This window comes from Chiloscyllium plagiosum, chromosome 36 (assembly GCF_004010195.1).
Source record: "Chiloscyllium plagiosum isolate BGI_BamShark_2017 chromosome 36, ASM401019v2, whole genome shotgun sequence".
NCBI lineage: Eukaryota > Metazoa > Chordata > Chondrichthyes > Orectolobiformes > Hemiscylliidae > Chiloscyllium > Chiloscyllium plagiosum.
The window spans coordinates 10231725-10251762 of record NC_057745.1 but is presented as its reverse complement, the minus strand read 5'-3'; the positions used below and the strand labels follow the sequence as shown (position 1 = coordinate 10251762).

Here is a 20038-nt window from a genome sequence, read left to right as displayed (position 1 = left end):
CAGATCTCATACTGACTATTCACCACAACTAAAACAAAAAGATTAGCTTGTAATTTATTACTTTGTTTATCAAGAAAGCTGCTTTGACTTACTTCACTTGGAAAATAAAAATATATTTCTGAGCAAAAATATATCTCTTACTGAGTTTTTAGCTTTCTTTTTGAGACAATGTTACAAAATTTCTTCATCCGTACAACTGTCAGGATTGTAAGCATTAGTAGCACAACCAACAGGAAGATCATCACATCTACACAATAGTAAATGTGCCAGGGGAGTCGGTAAGATTCTGAGCGTAAACGTGCTGCTCCTTTGTGTCGGGCCACATACTCAATCCAGAAAATATCTCTCTCCGTTGGAGACTCGGGTTGGTCTTTGTGGAGAGCAGAGGGTTTCTGCATGTTCTCCCGATAAGATGTGTTATGTATAACCTCATTAAGTGCCTGCAGTAGATCTGTTGACTGCATGGTTGCAATGTTCATCACTTTTGCTGCACCTCGGACTTCAAGTCTGAGTAAATTATCAAACTGATCAAAAAGCAGAGGTATGCCAACTATTGGCACCCCATGATAGATGGCTTCATAAACTCCATTGGTGCCACCATGAGGAACGAAGGCTCGTGTTTTGGAGTGTCCTAGTAGATCATTCTGAGGGATCCACTTTGCCAATAGTGTATTATTTCCAATGTTGGGAGGGATCTTTCCATTATGTTTCCAGATAACTTTCTGAGGCACTTGAGCAAAGGCCTCTGCTATTTGCATTGCAATATGCATTGGCAAAGAGTTGATAACAGTCCCCATTGACATGACAATAATCCCATGTTCTCCTGAGGACTGGACAAGTTCTTCAAACTCTGCCTGTAGAGATGAGGGTGGTTTACACTGGAATCCACCAATATAAACAATATTTGGCATGGTGGGTCTTGGGAATTCAAATATAAAATCTACTGTCATCAGCCACACATCTGCCCTTAGGAGAACAGTCTCAATGTCTGTGTCTGGGCCCAGATAGCGATGGCAGAGTTCTTTGTACATAGGCTCAGTTAGAAATTTAAAATTGGAGAGTTGAAACAGACTAAAGATGACATTTTTTGTCCTTTGGAGTAAACTCATTTCATCTGTCAATCTGGAACCAGGGGTTGGGATATAGGATAGTGGTGATGGGGCAAAGAGAAAATGAGCTTCTCCATTGCTGAGCCATCGAACGTTATATACCAAGGGAAGTTTTAAATAATAAGCAAGCATTGGACCTGTAGGTAAAGCAGGATCAGTCAACATTAAGTCAAAATGTGCATTTTCAAATTGTTTCAACAAATCCTTCATAAATTGTAAAATTTAGCTGTAGTGCCCAAGAGTGAAAGGCATGAACAAAAGACATCATTTCATACTGGAACTTAACAGATCCCCATAGTGTCCAATCAAACTTTAAGGCTTCTAGTGTCTTTTGAACTAAATTTTGCAGAATGTCTTTGCTCATATTTCTGTCAACGAATCCTTGCAATTCAACTGCAATGGATTGATATAGATCAGGCTGCTCTTTGATGTACAATGATCCTGCAGAATAAAGCACAGTGATATTGCGCCCATTACGTTTTAGCTCTTCTATTAGAATTCTCATATTGACCCAATGACTTCCATCAACAGGGACAACCAATATATCAGCTCCCTGGGTAATTGGATAAGACAGGGCAATGAAAAAACTAAGAAAGCATGCAACATGGAACCCTCTTTTCCATGCAAAATGATCCATTTCAAGAGCAAGGAATTTCCAGATCCTTTTGGAGAATTGAAGATAAATATTGACAATACAGCATAAATTTAAAAACATGACTTAAAACATACAAGCAAACCTAGGGCAATTGGCCCTCTGAACCTTCCCTGTCTTATAATAAGGAGTCCTTCCAGGTGAAACAGAGGTTTATCCTCCTCTCCTCCAACCTAGTTTACAGCATCCAGTGCCCCTGATGAGGTCTCCTCTACATCGGGGAGACCAAACGCAAACCAAGGGCACATTTTAATGAGCGTCTCAGCCGGGCCCGTAAGGGCCAGCCTGACCTCCCAGTCACTGCCTACTTCAATTCCCCTTCCCACTCCTCCAAAATGTACATCCTCAATCTCCTCCATTGCCACAGTGAATCAGACCACAAATTGAAGGAACATCACCTTATCTTCCACCTGGGTAGCCGACAGCTGGGAGGAGTCAACATTGAGTTTTCCAATTTCAAATAACCTCCATTCCCATTCCCTGACTCCCTTTCCAGCCCCCCCTCCCTTTCATTCCACTTACCAATCCTTCTTTCCAGCTACCAACCAGATTCATTCCTCCCATCGACCAATCAGGTCATACCCACCTCCTATGTTTACCTATCACTAGCTCACTGCTCTGCTCCCTCCCCACCCAAAACCCTTCCCCCCCCCCCCCTCTCCTTATCTGCAGCTCCCACTAACCCCACCCCCCCCCTTCCTGAAGAATGGGTGTACACGGAATTTCAACTTCCCCACCTCCTGATGCTGCCTGGCTTGCTGTGTTCATCCAGCCTCCTGCTTGACTACTTTGGACTCTAGCAACTGCGGTTTTTTTTGTTTCTTTCAAGAAGGAGGTAGCTGAACAATTTCAACTTTACTTCCCCTTAATTTCCAAAAATCTATTCAAATAATTCTTCAATGCATTGAGCACCCACAACTCACTGGGTAGACAATTGTAAAAATTCATAACCTTCTTAAGAATTTTTTCCTTTAGGGTGTAGGTTTGCTCGCTGAGCTGTAGGTTTGATATCCAGACGTTTCGTTACCTGGCTAGGTAACATCATCAGTGGCGACCTTCAAGTGAAGCGAAGCTGTTGTCTCCTGCTTTCTATTTATATCTTTCTCCTGGATAGGGTTCCTGGGGTTTGTGGTGATGTCATTTCCTGTTCGTTTTCTGAGGGGTTGATAGATGGCATCTAGATCTATGTGCTTGTTTATGGCGTTGTGGTTGGAGTGCCAGGCCTCTCGGAATTCTCTGGCATGTCTTTTCTTAGCCTTTCCCAGGATAGATGTGTTGTCCCAGTTGAAATGCTGGTTTTTTCCATCCGTGTGTAGGGCTATGAGGGAGAGGGGATCGTGTCTTTTTGTGGCTAGCTGGTGTTCATACATCCTGGTGGCTAACTTTCTTCCTGTTTGTCCTACATAGTGTTTGTGGCAGTCCTTGCATGGAATTTTATAGATGATGTTGGTTTTGTCCATGGGTTGTACTGGGTCTTTTACGTTTGTTAGTTTTTGTTTGAGAGTGTTGGTGGGTTTGTGTGCTACTAGGATTCCGAGGGGTCTCAGTAGTCTGGCTGTCATTTCTGGACAGGAAGAAAGTTAGCCACCAGGATACATAAACACCAGCTAGCCACAAAAAGACACGACCCCCTCTCCCTCATAGCCCTACATACGGATGAAAAAAAACAGCATTTCAACTGGGACAACACATCTATCCTGGGAAAGGCTAAGCATAGACATGCCAGAGAATTCCTAGAGGTCTGGCACTCCAACCACACCGCCATAAACAAACACATAGATCTAGATGCCATCTATCAACCCCTCAGAAAACGAACATGAAATGACATCACCACAAACCCCAGGAACCCCATCCAGGAGAAAGATATAAATAGAAAGCAGGAGACAACAGCTTCGCTTCACTTGGAGGTCGCCACTGATGATGTTACCTAGCCAGGTAATTAAACGTCTGGATATCAAACCTACAGCTCAGCGAGCAAACCTACACCCTAAACCTCAACCTGAGCTACAAACCTTCACAAACCTTGCAAATTTTTTCCTTATTCTAATGGTGTAATTCTGAGTTCTAATTCTAGATCCAGTTCTAGTTCTATTACCTCATATTATAATATGAGTAATGAAACATAGTATTCCAATATCTTCAGAATAAAGCCTCTGTCAATTTTATAATTTCATTTTAGATTAATGTTTCAGACTTCCAAACCCTTGAAAATTTGGCCTACTCAGCTAATCTGTTACTCATCAGACAACCCTCTTAACCCAGGAATCTATTTTGTAAACATTTATTGCTTCCATTCTAAAACAAATCAGTCCTTAATTTGGACAATCTCAAGGAGTGATTTCTCCAAAGTACTACACAATGTTAGCAAAACACCCTTACTATTTTGCTGCATTTACCTTTTGCTTTCCTAAGACTTTATGTAACTGTATCTTCTTCTTGTCAATGATCGAGACCATAAGATTTAGGTGCAGAAATCAGGCCATTTTGCCTATCGAGGCTGCTCTGCCATTCAACCACGGCTTTCTTTCTGCAACCTTCGATCCCCTTGGCAATCAAGAACCTATCTCTCTCAGTCTTTAGTATACCTGGCCTCCATAGCCTTCTGTGGCAATGAATTCCACAGATTCACCACTCTCTGACTAAAGAAGTTTCTCCTCATCTCCATTCTAAAGGGCCTTCCCTTTACTCTAAGGCTGTGCCCTTGGTCATAGTCTCTCCTGCCAATGGAAACATCTTCCCAATATCCACTCTGTCTAGGCTATTTAGTATTCTGTAAGTTTCAATCAGATCCCTCCTCATCCTTCTAAACTCCATCAAGTATAATCCCAGAGTCCACAAACCTTCCTCATATGTTAGGCCTTACATTCCTGGGATCATTCTCATGAACCTCCTCTGGACTTGCTCCAGGGCTAGTACATCCTTCCTGAAGTAAAGGACCCAAAATTGCTCCCAATATTCTAAATGTGGTCTGACCAGAGTTTTATAAAGCCTCAAAAGTATATCCCCGTTTTTATATTCTTGTTCTCTCGAAATAAATGCTATCATTGTATTTGCCTTCTTAACTACTGACTCAACCTACAAAGTTACCTTGGACTAGGACTCCAGATTTCTGAATTTTCTAGCAATTTAGAAAATTATCCATGCCTCTATTCTTCCCATCAAAGGGCTTGACCTCATTCTTTCTCACCATGAAGTTCATCGGCCACTTCTTTGACCACTTTCCTAACATATGTAAATCCTTTCTCTCCCACTCTTCAATACTGCCTGTCCCTCCACTTATCTTTGTATCTTCTGCAAAGTTAGCCAGAATGCCTCAAGTTCCTTCACCCAGCTCATGAATGCATAAAATAAAAAGCTGTGGTCCCAACACTGACCCACGTGAAACAGCACTAGGACATAGACCATTACAATGCAGCACAGGTCCTTTGGCTCTGGATGTTACGCCGACCTGTAAAACCAATCTGAAGCCCATCTAAGCTGCAGCATTCCATTATCATCCATATCATCCATATATTTATCCATCAGCTAGTCACCAGCTTCCATCCTGTGAAGGACCCTTTTATCCCCATTCTCTGTCTTTTGCCAGACAGCCAATCCTCTATCCATGCTAGTACCTTGCCTCTAACACCACAGCCTCATATCTTACTCAGCAGCTTCCTGTGCACCACCTTATCAAAGGCCTTCTGAAATCCAGGTAAATAACAACCATTACCTTTCCTTGGTCTAACCTGCTCATTATCTACTCAAACATGTGTGAGGTATGACCTCCCCTTGATGAAACCATGCTGACTTTGCCCTATTTTACCATGCACTTCCAAGTATTCAGAAATCTCATCCTTCACAATGGACTCAAAAATTTTATCAACAACTGAGGTCAGGCTAATTGGCCTACAATTTCCCATCTTTTGCCTTGCTCCCTTTTTAACTAAGGTGGGGGGGGGGGGTCACATTAGCAATTTTCCAGTCCTCTGGGACCTTCCCTGACTCCGGTGATACCTGAAAGATCACCACTAAAGTCTACACTATCTCTTCAGCTATCTCCTTCAGAACTCTAGGGTGTAGCCTATCTGGTCCAGGTGATTTATCTACTCTCAAACCTTTCAGTTTTTCAAGCATCTTCCCCAGGGTGATGGTCTGCCTCCTCCCCGCCTTTTGGGATGTGGCTCGTGTTTTCCACCATGAAGACTGACACAAAGTACTTATTCAGTTCCCCTGCTATTTCTTTGTTCTCCATTACTACTTCTCCAGCATCAGTTTCCAGCCATCTAGTGTCTACTTTTGCCTCTTTTCTGCCCTTTATATCTCTAAAGAAACTCTTGCAATCTGTTCTAATATTACCAGCTAGCTTACACTCATATTTTCTTCATTGTTCTCTGCTGGTCTTTATAAGCATCCTGATCCTCTGGCCTTCAAATGCCCTTCGCCACATTATATGCTTTCTCTTTTTCTGTTATTCTATCCCTGACTTCCCTGGTCAGCCATGGTTGCCTCATCTTCCCTTTAGTATGCTTCATTTTCCTCAGGATGAATCTCTGCTGTGTCCCCTGAATTACTCCCAGAAACTCCTGCCATTGATGTTTCACTGTCTTTCCTGCCAGGCCCCTCTCCCAGTCAATTCTGGTCAGCTCTTCCCCCATGCCTCTGTAGTTGCCTTTATTCAACCATGATACCATTACATTTGATTCCACTTTATCCTTCTCAAACTGCAGAGTCAATTCTATCATATTATAGTCACTGCCTCCTAAGCGTTCCTTCACTTTAAGCTCCCTTATTAAGTCCGCCTCATTGCACAACACTAAATCCAGTATTGCCTGCTCCCTAGTGGGTTCTACCACAAGCTGCTCCAAAGAGCCGTCTCATAGACATTCCACAAATTCCTTTTCTTGTGATCTATTGCTAATCTGATTTTCCCAGTCCACCTGCATATTGAAATCCCCCACGATCACTATAATCTTACCTTTCTTACATGCCTTTTCTATCTCTTGGTGTATCTTATGTCTCAAATCCTAACTACTGTTTGGAGGCATGTGCATAATTCCCTTTATAGTTATTTTCACCTTTGCAGTCCCTCAACTCTACCCACAAAGATTCTACATCATCTGCCCCTACTTTGTTGATTGCTATTGATTTAATTTCACTTTTTTACTAACAAGGCAACCTTAACTGTTCTGCCCACCTGCCTGTCTTTTCGATAGAATGCATATACTTGGATATTTAGCTCCCAGTCCTGATCCACTTGCAGCTATGTCTCCGTGATGCCCATCACATCATACCCACCAATTATGATCTGCGCCACATTTACCTTATTTCCTGCACTGTGCGCATTCAGATTCAACACCTTCAGTCCCATATTGACCGTCCCTCTTCTCATTGTTACTCGTTTATCCAGTGTGTTTGAAGTTTGATTCTGTCCTATTTTGTGTACTGGAGACTTTAATAACTTCTCCTGAGTTCTCCTTTGTTTTCATTTTTTTGATATTTTTCCATGCAGTTGAATCCACCCCCACAGATGTAAACATGCTGCCTTACTTTCTATTGATCATTACACTTCGTGGAGTTTTACCATTCCCTCCCTCCTCCCTTCCTCGTTTAAAGTCCTGTTGAACACCCTATTTACTCTTTTCGCTAAAACACTGCTCCCAACTCAGATCAGGTGGAGACTGTCCCAGCAGCATGGATTCCTCCTGTTCCAATACTGACACCAGTGCCCCATGAAAAGGAACCCCTCTTTGCAGCACCACCCTTTTAGCCAAACGTTTACTTCCCTTATTCTCACATCCCTATGCCAATTAGCACATGACTCAGGTAGTAATCCGGAGATTATAACCTTTGACGATCTGTTCTTTAAATTGATTCTTAATTCCTGATAACCCCGAAACAGGTCCTCTTTCCTAGTCTTGCCTACGTTGTTTTTCCCAACATGGACCACAGCAACTAGATGCTCTCCCTCTCTCTTCAATATCCTTTCAAGCCAGTCAGAGATGTCTGGCATCCTAGGACTTGTCAGACAACATACCATACAGGATTCTCAATCCTGCTTACAAACGATCCCGAATTATAGAATTCCCTATTAACTACTACTTGTCTTTTTAGATTACTTTAGACTACTTACTTACAGTGTGGAAACAGGCCCTTCGGCCCAACAAGTCCACACCAACCGGCCAAAGCGCAACCCACCCAGACCCATTCCCCTACACTTACCCCTTCACTTAACACCACGGGCAATTTAGCTTGGCCAAGTCACCTAACCTGCACATTTTTGGATTGTGGGAGGAAACCGGAGCATCCGGAGGAAATCCACACAGACACGGGGAGAATGTGCAAACTCCACACAGACAGTGCCTGAGGCAGAAATCAAACTAAGGTCCCTGCTGCTGTGAAGCAACAGTGCTAATCACTGAGCCACTGTGCCAACCCAAGACCTTGAACCAAGAACATTATTGGTGCAGAGGTTGGAACACTATCACAATGGCACAAGATGCCTTGGTGTGAGTGCTGTCCTTATCATTTAAGAAAATCAACTGAGCTACTGAATCAGCCAGGATTCCAGCATGGGTGATGACCCATCATTGACTTGAATTGTTAATGCTATTTCTCTCTGTTCACTTGCTGTGTATATCCAGCATTTTCTGTTTCCATTGCAGACATCAGCAGTTGTTTAGGAGAAATGTTGAATTTCTTGAAAACTTCAATTATTTAGCTTTCAGCTGAAGCCTGACGTTTGCTCTCTTGCATTTTAGACTTCTCAAAATGAAGGCCAAATCATTGCATGACCCTTTTTGATTAACTTTTGTAGCTGTTCGTAACATTTTCATGCCTAAAGTCTCCCAAGTCTGCTTGACTTGCTGCTTTGAGCTCAGTTGGCTGGATGGCCACTTTGAAATAGAGACCAAAAGCACAGGTCCAATCCCATTTCAATTGAGGTTAACTTTGTGGTTGGAGAGGCCGCTTAAAATGGTGGATTTATGAAAATGGACAATAAATGAGGCTTGCTGGGAAATTGAGACAAGCCTTGGCCAAAAGTAACTGTGCTGAAAGATTCTGGAATAAATATGCTGCAGAATTCAGACAGGCTGCAGCTACAGACAGACAGTATGCAACTGACTCAGCAGCTACAGACAATACAATATATACTTGAATTGGAATTGAATAGATCAACCTCAATGCCATCCCCAGGATAACTGAAACCATCAAGATGTTCACCAGACATGTCAACACCTGGTTGGGTCCGATCGATCGAGGTGATTGAGCCCTGATTGACCTATTGGTGGACTTTGAAGACACTCCTAAAAGGGCGTGAAGATTTCTAAGGATAAGAACCGTCTCAACACCACCCTCAGGATGGGTAACTCGCGACCAACCACTGAGAAGAGAAGACACCCCAGGACCAGCAGAAGAAAACAACCAGACAATCATCGCAGTGTGGATCAAAGCCAAGATCTAATGTGGTGGTGTATGATCACCCAGAGGAAAGATAAAGCACACGATAGTTGGTTAGATTTATCCTGTAAATTGTTAGTTTGTAGTGTGTTTTGTTATTACAATGCTTATTGCGTTAAATAAATAAATATTATCGGATATTACCACTAAGAATCAATTTGTAGATTCTTTGCTAGATATAAGAGTTAAGACACATTGTGGGGTAGGTCCCACCTTCTCAACCCCTCCCCTTACCTAAGGCATAGTGATCCTCATGTTAAACCACTACCAGTCATCTCTCACTAATGAGAGAGCAGCTCCATGGGCTTCTGGGTCTGTGACTACCTTACCATATAGAACATAGAACATAGAAAAGTACAGCACAGCACAGGCCATTTGGCCCAAGATGTTGTGCTGAGGATTATTCCTAATCTAAAATAAAATAACCTAATGTACACACCCCTTAATTCACTGCTGTCCATGTGCATATCCAACAATTTCTTAATGTCCCTCATGACTCTGCTTCCACCACCACTGCTGGCAATGCATTCATAACTCTCTGCGTAAAGAACCTACCTATGATGTCTCCTCTATATCTTCCTCTTAAAATCTTAAAACTATGACGCCTCGTGCCAGTCAATCTTGCCCTGGGGAAAAGTCTCTGGCTATTGACTCTATCCACGCCTCTCATTACCTTGTATACCTCAATCAGGTCACCTCTCTTCCTCCTTCTCTCCAAAGAGAAAAGTCTGAGCTTAGTCAACCTTTCTTCGTAAGATAAGCCCTTCAGTCCAGGTAGTATTCTGGTAAACCTTCTTTGCACCTTCTCCAAAACCTCCATATCTTTCCTATAATAGGGCGATCAGACCTGGACACAATATTCCAAGTGTGGTCTCACCAGGGACTTGTAGAGCTGCAGCAAAATCTCGCAGCTCTTAAACTTGATCCCCCTGTTAATGAAAACCAAAACACCATATGCTTTTGTAACAACCCTATCCACTCTGGTAGCAATTTTAAGCGATCAATGCACTTGAACACCAAGGTCCCTCTGCTCCTCCACTCTGCCAAGAATCCTGTCATTAACCCTATGTTCAGCATTCATGTTCGACTTTCCAAAATACATCACTTCACATTTTTCCAGGTTGAACTCCATCTGCCATTTCTCAGCCCAGCTCTGCATCCTGTCCATGTCATGCTGCAGCCTGCAATAGTCCTCAATACTATCAACTGCACCTCCAACCTTCGTGTCATTGGCAAATTTACTAACACACCCCTCAACCTCCTCATCCAAGTCATTTATAAAAACTACAAAGAGCAGAGGCCCAAGAACAGAGCCCTGTGGGACACCACTCACCACTGACCTCCAGGCAGAATACTTTCCATCTACAACCACTCTCTGCCTTCTGTCAGCCAACCAATTCTGAATCCAGACAACCAAACCTGCCTGTATCCCACATCTCCTGAATTTATGCATGAGCCTACCATGGGGAACCTTATCAAATGCTTTGTTGAAGTCCATATACACCACATCCACTCTTCAACCTTTGTCGACCTGTCTCATCACCACCTCAAAGAACTCACTAAGATTTGTGAGGCATGACCTGCCCCTCACAAAGCCACACTGACTGCCTTTAATCACGCTATGCTTTTCCATTAGTCATAAATCCTATCCCTCAGAATTCTTTCCAAAACATTGTTGACCACAGATGTAAGACTGACTGGTCTGTAATTGCCAGTGATTTCCCTATTCCCCTTTTTAAAAAGAGGAAGAACATTCGCTTCCCTCCAATCCTCTGATACAACTCCCATGGAGGGTGAGGAAACAAGGATCTTTGCCTGCGGCTTAGCAACCTCCTTTCCCGCTTCCCAAAGCAACCTAGGATAAATCTGGTCTGGCCCTGGGGACTTATCAATCTTAATGTTTGCCAAAATTTCCAACACATCAGATTCATCAATCTTGATCTGTTCAAGCCTGTTTCCCAACTCCTCAAAGTTTTCATTCACAATAAGGTCCCTTTTCTTCGTGATGCACTCTCTGATTAGCAATGCTACACCCCCTCCTCTTTCTCCACCCTCCCTGTTCTTTTTAAACATTCTAAATCCTGGAACATCTAGCAACCATTCCCGCCCCTGTGAAACCCACGTCTCTGTTATGGCAACAACATCACAGTCCCACGAGCCAATCCATGCTCTAAGGTCATCACTCTTATTTCTGACACTCCTTGCATTAAAGCAGACACACTTTAACTGATCTCTTTGTTCCATCACACGAATAACCTTACTGATAGATTCACTACATCTGTCACTGCCCCATATCTAACTACCCCCTCTCAGATACGTAGCTCTGGTCCCCACTCCCCTCCTAAACTAGTGTAAACCCTCCCGAACCACAGGAGCAAATCTCCCACCCAGGACTTTTGTGCCCCTCCAATTCAGATGCAACCTGTCCTTCATGTACAGGTCCCCCCTTTCCCAGAAGGCATCCTAATGGTCTAAATATCTGAAGCCCTCCCTCCTTGCACCAGTTGCGCTCGATGCCTGTTCCTCACCTCACTATCTCATGGCACCGGTAGCAAACCTGAGAACGGTCTCTACTTGCCCTGCTCTTCAGCTTCCAACCTAGCTCTCTGTAGTCACTTTTAAGCTCCTCAGTCCCTTTCCTGGCTATATCATTGGTGTCAATATGTACCACGATTTCTGACTGCTCACCCTTCCCCTTCAGTGTGGATTGATATCGGCAGCTTTTCCAATTTCATGGAACAGTTTCTGAACTGAGTAAACTTTGGAAGATTATATTTCAGGCTCATGCAATGTTGGTGTACAGAAACTAAATTGCTGCATTTCAAACCTCAGGCTAACAAATTAGCACAAATTTTAAAAAATTAGCTTTTGATTTATGAAATCATTTCATCAAGAAATTATGTTCTTTTACTTACTGATGAAGAACAAATTAAGTGCATTATAATTGTCGTATTTCTTGTAGCTGAGCTTTCAACTGAGGACAAATCAATATTTGTTTATGTTAATGCAATTGGTCAGTTCAAAGTCTAATTGAACCTCTGATTGTTTGATACTAATCCTCATGTGATCTGCTATTCACATTAGCACAGTGGTTAGCACTGCTGCCTCACAGCACCAGAGACTCAGGTTCAATTCCCACCTCAGGCAACTGTCTGTGTGGGTTTTCTCCGGGTGCTCCGATTTCCTCCCACAGTCCAAAAATGTGCAGGTTAGGTGAATAGGTTATGCTAAATTTCCCATAGTGTTAGGTGTAGGGGAATGGGTCTGGGCAGGTTGCTCTTCGGAGGGCCGGTGTGGACTTGTTAGGCCGAAGGGCCTGTTTCCACACTGTAAGTAATCTAATCTCAAACTTGAAATGGGTCTTTCATCTGAGGCATCAGTACCTTTTGAATTAACCAATGGATTTTGGATTCCTGAGTGGTTCTAATTCCATGGAAATTACCAAAATATATTATTGCAGATATACTCTACAAGGGACATTACAACAGAAATGTGAGGACGTTGCTTTTGACTAGTATGAATGCGATGGACCGAAGGGCCTTATTCTGCACCATAGACTTCTCTGTTCCTATAGCTCTGTTAATACGAAAAGCGATTGGTGGCGTTATGATAGGAATGACCAAGATTATTAATTTTGAAAATAGTATGTTCATGGGTGAGCACATTCATTAGTTGTATTTGGTAAGAGAATGACAATTTTCCAATTAGTTTAGCAATGGTTTAATGATGGTGATAAGCCACTTAAATTAATAACCATGCTGTATTGTATCTTTGTACCAGAAGTATTGTTAGAATTAACAATAATCCACAGAAGGGGCATTAGGAAACAAATCATGTTAAGCTAAGTGATCTCTCGTACATTGGTCTTTGCCAAATGTACAAATTTTTTCTTTTTGAATCCACGTCTGTAGATGCATGCTTTCCATTTCCTCATTTGTGTTGTATTCTTTCTGAAATACTTTGTTTCCCATGGAGACACTAAAAGCACCGAACTGAAACGCTTTGGGTGACCTTGAGACAGGGACAGGAAATGCAATGGAGAAGTGGTTGAACTGGGTTCCGGATTACAGTTATCATTGTATTGTATTGCAATGAATGTGAGGTTTTATGGCAAAAGTCAGGTACTAGAATAACGATAGTGCTTATCTATCGCCATGTTGGCATTAATGCTGCCTGAATTGCTGTGCTCTTCCAGCACCACTGATCCAGAATTAAATTTTCAGTTTTAAATGATTATCAGGATGGTTTCAGGTGCCAATGAAAGTGAAGTTGAATCCCTTTGAAGAGTCGTGACAATGAAGGTGCAGCTGGTCCTGTAGCTGATGGTCCTACTCAGATAAATTGTTAAAAACTGATTTTACTGAAATCTTTTGTTTGGGATTGAAGAGGAACTCAAGCCAAGATCAGACTTAGAATCCCAGATGGTCTTCAGCTCAACTGTTCTGTATGCTTATATTCAGGCTCAATCCAGACACACGGTCACAAAAAGTGTCAGTACTAATATATTCTGTGAATGTGATACTCTCCCTACCATATTTGATGTTTGTAGTCCTGTTCAGACCAGATGTTGGTTCTACCTCAAGTGTCCCCCAGCTTGAAAACCATGCCCACTCAGGTTCCTGTGATCAATATAGCTTTTGTTGCAAAGCCAATCTCTCATCTCTCATCTCTCCATTAAGCACAAGTCAGGAGTCGACAAGTGTGAATACTCCCCACTTGCTTTAATGAGTGCAGTTGCAACAATACTCAGCTCGTGTTATGCCCTTTGGGAGAACATCAGGAAGTTGTTTTACATGAAAGGATGTGAAGTCAGGGACTCTCATTGCCAAAGAACTGCTACAACAGGACAGATTGAAAGTTTCAGAACTGTTATTAATAGAACTTTCCTTCGGTAGAAGGTACTGAAGATTATGGAACAAAAACAGGTAGGTGGAGTTAGGATACACACCAGTAGGATCCAGCTGAATGGCAGATCAAGGTCAAGTGGTTAAAACCCTAATATTGTTCCTTTTTTCCAGCACGGTAGCTGCATTGAAGGAGAATCTATAATTGACTTAAATGATGCTGACCTATAGGCTCACAAAATGATAAACATTTTAACACAAACATAAACCATGGAATATTTTCAACGAGGGAACAAGGGGGAATGCATTTGGCGAATTACAAGACAACATTGTAGAAGCATCAGATGGCAACATTTGGCTTAATTGAACAATCTTACAGTCACTGGTAAAAACAAAATGATCAAGATCCTTTTAGAAGTCAGTCTGAAAGAGTTAACTCCCAGTTGTCAAAATTATCAAAGAGAAGAAACAAATCAAACAGAAGCATTCTTTTATTAATACACATGATTATATTATTACAGCATTTCAAAATCAGATTGTACGAGTACATTGTTCTTTTGCAAAAAACATGATCCTCCATTTAAGCCTGGCATGCCTGACTATTCAGGAACAACAGTGAAAATACATCATGCAGGATTTGCTGTGGTGCAGTTGCTAACATGTTTATCTCTAAACCACAAGTTATTACCTCCAAGTACCATTGCAAGGCTCTGAGTATAAAAAGAGCTCACTACGGCACATGTTGCTCTGGTAGGTGTCCATCCCATTTCATCTTCTCAACTTCCATTTACCAAAACCATATGGGATGTCAGATAAGTCTTACATTAACATTTCTTTGTTTAGGCCTGTGACTGTAACACACATAGATTAGAGTGGTGTTGGAAAAGCACAGCAGGTCAGGCAGCAGGTCAGGCAGAAATTGACGTTTCAGGCAAAAGACCTTCATCAATTTCCTGATGAAGGGCTTTTGCCCAAAATGTCGATTTTCCTGCTCCTCAGATGCTGCCTGACCTGCTGTGCTTTTCCAGCATCACTCTAATCCAGTCTCTGATTTCCAGCATCTACAGTCCTCTCTTTTGCCCATTGTAAAACTCATTCAGTCAGTGCGAGTACACGGTTATCTCATTCAACAAACAGACTCCTTCATTTCATCAGGCACTGATGGAAAACAGATGCAGAGAGTAGATTATCTTGCTTTCATAGCTCAGTTATCAAATGTTTATCATAACTTTCTGGAATGCCCCTGCATTACAATCAGCCAGAACCCGGATGTAGAAGCAAAATACTGCAACTGCTGGAAATTTTAAATCGAAAACACAAAGTGCAAGAGAAATTCAGCAGGTCTGGCTGCATTTATGAAGATAGAAACTGAGTTAACGCTTCGATTTTGATTTGATTCTTTTTCGGAGCCTGATGTAATTATCTGCATACACCATAAACGAGGTTCCAATCACCACATTTAGAATAGATCGGATTGGAACTTTATACAGTAATGAACTGTTCTCAGGTGTCAGCTGAATTTCAGCTCTTCTTTGACAAATTCATTTGTGTTTTGTTAAAGAAAATACATTTTCATCTTGCACTTATCCAGACTTTTGCAAGAGATACAATGTAAGGGGAAGGAACACTTAATATTATATGATCATGACTCAATGTGTGTCACACAAATCTGTGAACCAGGCCGAAGGCTGCCACTTGTGATCATGCATCACTCGTTACCCTGGAAGAGTAAAGCATCTCAATACTTTGAGCAATATGTGAAACTAGATATTTGAAGCTGCTACTGTATACTGTATGCAAATCTTGCCATTAAGCAAGTTTGTCCTTAAGAACTCCAGTTGCTGTGTGCATATAATGTTGTGTCTCTGCCTGCCATTTGTCAGCAAACTATACAGTCAGAAATCAATTGGTTTCTGAAATGCCTGCTTCATAACTTATAAAGGGTTTCATTATTTTAAATAATCTAACACACAAAGTTAATGAATACCTCTGAGTGAATCATCATCATTCCATTAGCATAGGTATAAGACTATGCAGGAACAACATGAGTGGTGTTCGCAACAAATCCAGCTAGAAACACATTCTGCCCAACACACAAATGAATCATGTAGAGTATGTACATCAATGCCATTGTGATGCTCATATATAATTTCAAAGATTGACAAATCATATCAGACAGTGTATGCAGTATGCTGTTGGGTGAACTGTCTAAGTCCTCCTCTCTCACTTCAAAAGCATAATCACAGAATTTTTTGTTTCTCTTGCCAAGCAATGTTACACAATTTCTTTATCAGTACAACTGCCAATGTTGGAAGCATGAGGAACAGTAACAATAGGAAGATCACCACATCTACACAATAGTAAACATACCAAGGGAGTCTATAAGACTCTGGGCGCAAATGTGGCGCCCCTTTGTGTCGGGCTACGTACTCAATCCAGAAAATAGCTCTCTCCATTGGAGTCTCTGGCTGGCCTCTGTGGAGAGCTGAGAGTTTCTGCATGTTCTCCCAATAAGATGTGTTATGTATAATATCATTAAGTGCCTGCAATAGATCTGTTGACTGCATGGTGGAAATATCAATCACCCTTGCTGCACCTCGAATTTCAAGTCTGAGTAAATTATCAAACTGGTCATAAAATAGAGGTATGCCAACTACTGGCACCCCATGATAGATGGCTTCATAAAGCCCATTGGTGCCACCATGAGCAATGAAGGCTCGTGTCTTTGGGTGCCCTAGTAGATCATTCTGAGGGATCCATTTTGCCAGTAGTGTATTATTTCCTATGTTGGGAGGGGTCTCTCCATTGTGTTTCCAGATAACCTTCTGAGGTACTTGAGCAAGGGCTTCTGCTATTTGCATTGTAATATGCATTGATAAAGAACTGACCATGGACCCCAAAGACATGACAATAATCCCATGTTCCCCTGAGGACTGGACAAACTCTTCAAGCTCTGCCTCTAGAGATTTAGATGGTTTACACTGGAATCCTCCAATATAAATAATATTTGGCATGGTGGGTCTCGGGAAATCAAATATAAAATCTACTCTCATTAGCCACACATCTGCCCTTAGGAGAACAGTGTCAATGTCTATGTCTGGGCCTAGGTAGTGATGGCAGAGATCATTATATGTGGGGTGAGTCAGGAATTTTGTTACAGATAGATGAAAAAGACTTAAGATGACATTTTTTGTTCTTTGGAAAAAATTCATTTTGTCCGTCAATCGTGAATCTGGCACTGGGATATAAGATAATGGAGAAGGGGCGAAGAGAAAATGAGCTTCTCCACTGATGAGCCAACGTGCATTATGCACCAAAGGGAGTTTTAAATAATAAGCAAGCATTGAACCTAAGGGAAAAACAGGATCTGCAAGTACTAAATTAAAGTGTTCATTTTCAAACTGTTCTAACAAACTTTTGTTTTCAAATGTTGTGCTGCTAAGCTGTTGAAAATAACTATGACAGCTGTGTAAAAAAGACATTAGTTTGTACCGAGACTTGAGAAAACTCCATGGCGTTGAACTATTCTGCAAAACATCTAACGACCTTTGTACAAAGGTTTGTAAAATATCTTCACTTGTAGCTTTATGGTTTTGCTGAAGTTGCAAGACAATGGATTGATATAAATCAGGCCTCGCATTGATAAACCAAGATGTTGAGAAATAAAGCACAGTGAGGTTGTGCCCATGATTTTTCAGTTCTTCCATCAGAATTTTCATATTGATCCAATGACTTGCATCAGCAGGCACAACCAATATATTAGCTGCCTGGGTTACTGGACAAGACATGATGATTATGATACTAAGAACAGACGCAACTCCAAATCTACTCTTCCACTTAGGACACTTCATATTCGGATGAAACAGTCAGATCCTATTGGAGAATTGAATAGAAATATTGATAACATGAATTGGAATATCTGGAGACAAATAAATAAGCATCAGTAATAAAGTATAGGGGCCTTGAATTTACTTCAACTATTCAATAAGACCATGGTTGAACTTCTGTATCAATACCAATCTCCAGTCTTAATCTCATTTCCCTTACTTCCAATTTGAATGGACTCAATGATTTTGTAGCATGTATTTGCAGCTTGCTGAGATGAGATTTCCAAAGAGTTACAGCCCTGAAATGAAGATATTTTGCCATATTTCAGTCCGAAATGGATACCCTCTACTCCGGATACCATGAACCAAGATCTAGACTCTCTCTCCAAAGGAATAGTCCTTGCAGCTGTCAAGTTCCCGAAGAATTTTGTACAATACAAACTGATTACCTCAATTTTCTAAGTTCCACTGAATGTAACCTAATTCTAATCAACCCAGCCTCGTATTCGCTGGATTAATTTAGTGAATATTCTTTGCGTTCCCTCCAAAGTCAGTCCATCCACCCTTAGGAAGGGTGTCTAATAGTCTTGCACAGTATCCCTATCGCTGAGCCAGAATTACCAGGTTCATGTCCTGCTTCTTTGGAGTTGTGTCATGACATATTTAATAGATTGATTAAAAACATCTTTCTACCTTTAGGTAAGGCAACCAAAACTGTACACATTATTCAAGGTGTAACCTCACCCGCTTCATCTGTGCTTGCAATATGACATCCCTCCTTTTATAAGCAACCCCCTTGCAATAAAGGCAATCATTCAATTTGCCTTCATAATTGCTTGTTCTGTTTGCAGATTAAGTTTCTATAAATTGTGAGAAAGAACACCTTAGTTCTTATGAATGCAAACTTTCATGACCTTTAAAAAATATTCTGAATTTTCACTCTTCCTATAAATGCATATTATACTTACTCCAGGACATTTGTCTCAATTGTGTTTGGACTTGCCAATATATTAAAGATATCTGAGCTGCAGGCTAAATAGCTTCTTGTGTGAAATAAACATTTGGAAACAGAATCAGAAAGTGTTGGATTTTCAGCTGGTGAGCAAGAAGCAGCAGGTTCCAACCACAGGAACAACAAGTTCCATGAGATTCTCAATCATTCTATTGTATTCTCTCAGTATGAACATAGTATAACTATTTAGGCTGCCTGCAATATTGTTGAACATAAGTTAAATACAAAACAACTTGTCTTACCAAAGGGGGTCTATTCTACATGTTTGAAAGACTTTTTAATCTTGTAGACTTAAGGCTGGGGTTACCATGAGGGACTCTCCTACTCAACCTTTCCCTTTGCCTGAGATGTACTGCACCTCAGATTAAACCAACACCAGTCAGCTCTCTCTAATGGGAGAACAGCTCTTCACTCTGGTAAGACTATGATGATTTTACCTGGATTATCAAACATTTTATCATGACATTACAAACTTCTACTTACTGATAAGGCAGAAATCAAACAAAGCCGCAAGTCTTCTACTCCAGGAACCTGAGACTGCAAATAAAGCAAAGACTCCAGTCACGTTAAACAGCCGGTATATATATATCCTTAAATTTGTGATTGTGCAATATTAATCCTTATGTGGTTGACCATGCATGATCATTTGCCTGGTATGCACACCAACCTGTTTTGGTGGTGGATGGCTTATTGTTAATTTGCCTTGAGAATTAACTGCTTGTGTCTCAAGTTTTGAATTGTTCTACTTTCATAGGAAGTACTGCTGTAATTTAGTGTGTAGTCAAACTTTTTACAGATAATTTATTGCCACAGCATAAATATGAGAGGAGAAAAGGTGATTTAGCATATTTTGTGGAAGAGATGGGGAGGGCACATTAACTTGCTGGTGGAAACTGGTTTTTAAGAACTTTCCAACTGACAATAGCATCATAATAAGCCATTTAGAACAGTATGCTGCACTCCATAACATTCTCATAAAAATTCATTGACCAAAACTCCCCCAAGGACATTGGGGGAGTTTTGTGGGCAGCATGGTGGCACAATGGTTAGCACTGCTGCCTCACAGTACCAGAGACCCGGGTTCAATTCCCGACTCAGGCGACTGACTGTGTGGAGTTTGCACATTCTCCCCATGTCTGTGTGGGTTTCCTCCC

At 41.4% G+C, this 20038-nt stretch overlaps 2 protein-coding genes and 1 pseudogene across 7 annotated transcripts in view; all 3 read right to left on the bottom strand.

The window, feature by feature from the left end:
* LOC122540945 (UDP-glucuronosyltransferase 2A1-like) overlaps nt 1-19427 on the bottom strand; it is a 38352-nt gene extending 18925 nt beyond the window's left edge. For 3 of the 6 annotated variants that reach the window (XM_043677280.1, XM_043677284.1, XM_043677285.1), the window contains exon 1: nt 12117-12168. The gene's annotated coding sequence lies outside the window, so the exon portion shown is untranslated. Of the gene's footprint in view, nt 1-12116; nt 12171-19367 lie in introns of those variants that run through there. The other 3 variants (XM_043677282.1, XM_043677281.1, XM_043677283.1) reach the window with 3 other exon arrangements.
* Nucleotides 138-7132, bottom strand: LOC122540842 (annotated as a pseudogene).
* On the bottom strand, nt 15042-19450 carry LOC122540946 (UDP-glucuronosyltransferase 2C1-like). Its single transcript, XM_043677286.1, has 2 exons — nt 19368-19450; nt 15042-17918 (listed from the first exon to the last, which is right to left on the bottom strand). Exon 2 carries the CDS (start codon nt 17894-17896, stop codon nt 16286-16288), a length of 1611 nt encoding a protein of 536 aa, XP_043533221.1. The 5' UTR covers nt 17897-17918; nt 19368-19450; the 3' UTR covers nt 15042-16285.
* Nucleotides 19451-20038: the final 588 nt, after the last annotated feature.

Bases quoted from the DNA above. Each gene is read 5' to 3' on its own strand.
- LOC122540946 (XM_043677286.1), bottom strand. From the start codon at position 17,896: ATGAAGTGTCCTAAGTGGAAGAGTAGATTTGGAGTTGCGTCTGTTCTT.